Source organism: Sinocyclocheilus anshuiensis, unplaced genomic scaffold, assembly GCF_001515605.1.
Source record: "Sinocyclocheilus anshuiensis isolate Anshui unplaced genomic scaffold, SAMN03320099.WGS_v1.1 scaffold630, whole genome shotgun sequence".
Lineage (NCBI taxonomy): Eukaryota > Metazoa > Chordata > Actinopteri > Cypriniformes > Cyprinidae > Sinocyclocheilus > Sinocyclocheilus anshuiensis.
Window position 1 is genome coordinate 635261 of NW_015542353.1, and position 6207 is coordinate 641467.

The window sequence follows — 6207 nt, forward strand, 5'->3', positions numbered from 1 at the left end:
GTATTAGACTCGAACCCACAATCTTTGGGTTACGAGTCCGACTCTCTAACCATTAGGCCACGACTTCCCCAGAATTTATGCTAATCCTTCAAAGTTCTTCTATGTACATTTCTGTTAAAAGGTTTGGGGGTCTGTAAGCCTTTTTAAAGTCTCTTATGTTCATCAAAGCTGCATTTATTTGATCAAAAATATAGTAATATTGTGAAATATTTTTATAATTTAAAATAACTGTTTTCTATTGTAATATATTTAAAAATATAATTTATTCCTGTGATGCAAAGCTGAATTTTCAGCAGTGTCACATGATCCTTCAGAAATCATTCTGATATGCTGATTGATTTGCTGCTTATAAACATTTATTATTATTATAATCAGTGTTAAAACCATGATACATTTTTTTTTTCAGGATCATTTGATGAATATAAAGTTCAAAAGAACAGCGTTTCTTTGAAGTTTAATTATTTTGTAACATTATAAATGTCTTTACGGTCACTTTTGATCAATGTAATGCATCCTTGATGAATAAAAGTATTAGTTCTTTACAGTAACAACAAAAAAAACTTACCAACTGCATACTTTTGAACAGTAGTGTAAGCATACAGTTTGTTACTCTTCACCTAATTAGATTGTTTCACGTCCTCTTTTATCTCTATCTTTGCAGCACTGTAATGATAACATCCATAACTGTCAGTCTGACATGAATATCGTGGGCGCGTGGAAGAGAGGCTATACGGGGAAGGATGTGGTGGTTACCATTCTGGATGACGGTATTGAGAGGAACCACCCAGATCTCATTCAGAACTATGTAAGTGTATCTGTGTGTGTGTGAGACTTTAAAAAAAAATTTAATTCTTGCATATTGAATATACTCTGCATTATATACTTAGGAGTGGTTACATGTTTAGTCAAATTTTGTGTAAAACCATATAAATTATAATTAAAATTATAATAAAAATAGAAGGTGTTTGATATTTAATAAGAAAGATTCATTTGTTGCAGTAGAAATGATAGGTCAGGTTGAGCACATTGCACACAGCAGGTTTTCTATGTAATTAATGTGCTTTGTTGTCGCAGTGTCTGTCATCCAGGTATTGCTTTCTTACAGTAAAAATCAAAATAGCATTGAGCTATTTTATTGAGACGGCTTAGAATTGAACAGAATGTTTGTTTATTTATAATTAACATTTTTCCCGTCTAATCTGAAATCTTGAATTTTTCCCCATTGAACTTCTTGCAGTGCATTCTGGGATACATGTGATACTGCCTTAGAATTTGGCTAAAACACGGTATCAGTATCAGACTTTAAAGGGATATTTCACCCAAAAAAATGAAAATTCTGTCATTAATTACTCGCCTTCATGTCGTTTCAAACCAATAAGATCTTAGTTCATCTTCAGAACACAAATTAAGATATTTTGGATGAAATCCGAGAGCTTTCTGACCCTCCCATAGACCACAACAAAGCTACCACGTTCAAGGCCCAGAAAGGTAGTAAGGACATCGTTAAAATAGTCCATGTGATATCAGTGGTTCAACCGGAATGTTAAGAAGCTACGAGAACCACAAACTACTTTTTGTGCATAAAGAAAACAAAAATAGCAACTTTATTTTCTTCTCATCTGTGTTAGTCTTCAGTACCACAAATGATGTCACATGGACTATTTTAATGATGTCCTTACTACCTTTCTGGGCCTTGAACGTTTCAGTTATGTTGATGTCTATGCAGGATCAGAAAGCTCTTGGATTTCATCAAAAATATCTTAATTTGTTTTCCAAAGATGAACAAAGGTCTTACGGGTTTGGAACGACGTGAGGGTGAGTAATTAATGACAGAATTTTTGGCTAACCTATCCCTTTAAGGTTGAGGTGTCAGGCATTAAATGCAAGGTGCAAAGGTTCAGTACACAGGGAAGGAGACCAGAGACCATTTTTTGAATTAATGCCAATGGAGGAGAGGTTTCACTATGCTCAATGAACTGCTTTTGTGGGAAAACAGCTTATCATTTAATAAACTGACAGCATATCGGCTAATTTTCAACATGTTTGCCATCAAACATTCATTGCCAACCTAAAAACTAGGATTTGGATCAGAGCAAGTGAGCAAAACAAAGACTATTAGTATATTGACTGATGTTTTTGTGTTTATATAAGCCCTGTCCTAAAAATAAATGTACAAAATTCACATGCTCACATGTAAAATTTCAGAAATTTTGCACTATTTTGTTCACTTTTAGCATTTTTTAAGTGTCCTAATTGGCACATTCACATAATGGACGGACAAATCCACATTTGACCATGTTCTCATGGGTCTTTCTCTTCCTTTGATCTGTTTGCAGGATAATGAGGCCAGTTATGATGTGAACGGTAATGACATGGATCCCATGCCCCGATACGATGCCAGTAATGAGAACAAGTAAGAGTGAAGTTCATTACGCACGCACGCGCTCAATTCTTTGAGCATATCAGGTCATTAAAACCCTGGAAAGGCTTTGTTTATACGGTCCTCTCTGTGATGTGTGTGAATGTGGGTATTTGGCTTCTGATCTGTGCGCTAGTAAGAGTGTTTGGCATGTTTGTTTGGTGAATGTGGGTTTTTGGAGTTTGCTTTCTGTGCGTTTGAGGGTTTCTTAGGTGTATGAGTAAATACGGCGCTTGGCTTGCAATCGGTGTGTGTAGAAGTAAGTGTATTTGGCATGTTTGTTTGGCAAAAAGGGATTTTTGGAATTAGCTTTCTGTGAGAGATAATGCGTTGTGTGTGGAAATTTTGGCACAAATCAGTGTGTATTTGGAAGTGTTTGGTGAATGTTGAGATTTGGTTTGTTGTGTGTATATATATATGGGTGTGTTTGGTGAGTGGGTGGAGGCCCCCATGTGTTTTTGCGGCTGCCACTCTGCCAGTGTGTGTGAGCCTGTGCCAGATGGCTCTGCAGCTTTTTTGGACCGTTCAGACTGAAAGCTTGGCCCAGGCTCTGATCCTCTGTGCTGTTACGTTTCTGCGAGGAGCTCCAGTGCAATGCAATTCTGCAACTGATGAGCGAAAACTGAACCTCATCTGCTCCCTTCATAGAGTAAAGCATCCCTGAATGACAGTAATTTACTTACCTTCATGCCATTCCAGATTTTTTTTTTTTTTTTGTAGAATGCAAAAGGAGAAATTTTCAGGAATGTTCACAAAGCTGTCTACTGTAACAGATAGCTTTTAAAATATAAAAAGACGCTATATTTGAAAGTGAATTTTCACAAACTGGTCACATTTGGTCTTTAAATCAAAATAAATCAATTATGTATTGTGCAGTGTTATTTTAGTAATATTTATATACTATTATAGTTTCTATTAATATTTTGTATTGGCTTTTTTTTCCATTTTTTTTTTTTTTTAATATTGCTATTATGGTTTAATATTTTCTTCTTGTAGTTTTAGTTCAGTTTTGGTTATTTCTAGTTAGTTTTAGCTTCAGCTTATGTAAGCTAGTTGCAGAGGCAACTTTTTTCATTTTTGTTCATTTGAAATGTTTCGTCTTTTTAATTTTTAATTTAATTTAATTTCAGCTTTTAAATCCTCATTTCAATTTTTTTTGATAATTTTAGTTTTAGTTAACAATATTAACCTTGTTTTGTGTAAAATGTTGCTTTTTTAGGACCATTTTTATGACAAAAAGGCACATTTCTAATCCACCAATTCTCATTACCTTAAATGTGAAGAAAACGCATCTTTTTTTAAATTAAATGGTAAAATATTTTAGTCCAACAAGTCTCTATGTACCTTTTCCATTGTCTATAAGATTTTCCTCCTGTATTATTATTTTAGGAAAGTGATAGCACACCTCTCCTCAATCTGCGCGATTTGAGATATGATTCATGTCCGCAGCTCAAATGGTGCAGGACGAGTTATGTGCTAAAATGTAATACTTATCCCAAAGAATGAGCAATAATAGAAGTGATTTTTGCGTTGCCTGTCTCAGACACCTCTAAAGGCTCCACAAACCCCCATCTGGAGGTGTATGTGAATGCACGTACGCATGAGTGTTTTGCTGTCATGAGCACTATTCCCCTGCTTAATTTACACTTTCAGGAGCCCCATTAGAAGTATTTCCGTGGCCCGAGGAAAAGGGGAGTGTTTGACGCTGTCACTGTTTTCAGGAGGAAGCGTGTGGTGGAGACGGAGAGGGAGGTTTAGGTCTGCATGTATAGACACGCTCTATAGAATACCATCCACCTCCTGCCCTGGCTTCTTCTGTCTCTGTCAGGCTTCGAGTGCAGAATGTTCAAAAGTTCTCACCTCATAAACGAAGTATAGACAACTATATGGAAATTAACTCCTTTAAATTGGGCATATCCTACATTTTTTGTACCATTTTATTTTCTCAAAGTCTGCTTCTAATGTTAGTTGAGATTAACAAAATTTAGTTATGACCTCTTTCCAGATTCCTCTGAGCAGGAAATTAAATAGGCTGATTTTGCTACTGTGTCTTTAAGGGGGTATTAAGACATAAATGTTTTTCTCTATTACAAGTTGCTCACAATTATTGTCATCCTTTTATTTAATACTTTTTGCAACCTTCATTTGCCAAGATAACAGCTCTGAGTGTCTCCTATAGAGCCTGATGAGTTTGGAGAACACCTGACAAGGGATCAGAGACCATTTTTTCATACACAATCTCCTCACATTCTTCAGATTCCCAGCTCCATGTTGGTGCTTCTCCTCTTCAGTTCACTCCACTTGTTTTCTATAGGGTTCAGGTCAGAAGACTGGGGTGGATTTAGCAGAACCTTCATTTAGCTCTCAGTGACCCATTTTTGTGTTGATTTTGACTTTTGTTTTGGATCATTGTTTTGATGGAATATCCAACTGTGGATTTTTAGCAGGGAGGGGCAGAATTAGATTTTTATCTGTTGCTATTTGCTAGAATTCATGGTGCTGTGTATCTGAACAAGATGTCCAGGACCTCCGGCAGAAAAATAGGCCCATAACATTAAAGATACAGCAGTATATTTCATTGTAAACATGGGGTACTTTTTTTTTTTTTTTTATCTCTCTGCATCCCTTTAAACCCATCTCATGTGTGCCAAAAAGTAAATTTTTTAGTTTCATCTGTACATAGAACTCCTGTTTGAAGTTCCAGTAGTGACTGGCATATGCTGGAGTTTGTATTTGAATGAGAGCAGATGTTCTGTTTTTTTCCTGAAACCCTCCCAAACAACTTGTGGTGATGTAGGTTAGGGTTGTGCAAAAAATCGCATGCGATTTGTCATGCGCATCTCGTTAGTAAAGCCGGTTCTGTGATTAGTACATCTCCATCACGTGCTTTCAGATAGAGCAGCATTTACTACACAAGAGCCGTAGTTCACTGACAAGCTACGCAATATTATTGCCGATAATGAACGCGATATTGCGTAGCTTGTCAGTACAAGCACGTGATGGAGATTTACTAATCACAGAAACGGCTTTACTGACGAGATGCGCATGATAATCGCATTCGATTATTTGCACAGCCCTAATGTAGGTGCTGGCTTTCTGACCCCAAGACTCTCCTATTTTCACCAATTCTCCAGCTTTGATCCTTGGAGAGTCTTTGGCCACACAAACTATCCTCCTCGCCTTGCTTTAAAGGGATAGTTTACCCCAAAATGTAAATTGCTCCCATGATTTACTCACCCTCAAGCTATCCTAGGTGTATATGACTTTCTTCTTTCAAACGAATACAGTCGGAGTTACATAAAAAAATGTCCTGGCTCTTCCTAGCTTTATAATGGCAGTGAAAGGGGGTCAAGGTTTTGAAGCCCAAAAAAAGTGCATCAATCCATCATAAAAAGTGCTCCACATGATAAAAATATCCATATTTAAAGCTTTCTAAACTGTAATCTGTAAACTGTAATCCGCTAATTGTCATACGTGTGTTCTTGAGAGAGTGGCGTTTTAGCGGATGACGTAGGCATAGCGTAAGCTCCAGTGAGAAGTGACGAACATGGAAGCGCAGAGGAGAGAGCAAAACAAAACACCAGTCACGAATTAGAAGTACAAAATAAGCATTTGTTAAAAAAAAAAAAAATGTCAGAGGATAGCGAAAACAATTCACTTCGTAACATGGTTTTCCTTTGCTGTAAATTAGTGATCGACCGAAATTGATTTTTTTATAACCGATACCGATACCAATTATTTGCATGTTTATGTGCCCGATAACTGATATGCAGAAGCGATATTTATTT

The 6207-nt window shown here is 36.5% G+C and overlaps 1 protein-coding gene across 3 annotated transcripts in view; it reads left to right on the plus strand.

Annotated features, from left to right (window-relative positions):
* Window positions 1-6207, plus strand: part of LOC107691579 (proprotein convertase subtilisin/kexin type 5-like) — a 47690-nt gene that overhangs the window by 5555 nt on the left and 35928 nt on the right. For all 3 annotated transcript variants that reach the window (XM_016490244.1, XM_016490245.1, XM_016490246.1), the window contains exons 4-5: window positions 662-805; window positions 2337-2413. In XM_016490244.1, the coding sequence (XP_016345730.1) occupies window positions 662-805; window positions 2337-2413 (221 nt within the window). The remainder of the gene's footprint in view (window positions 1-661; window positions 806-2336; window positions 2414-6207) is intronic.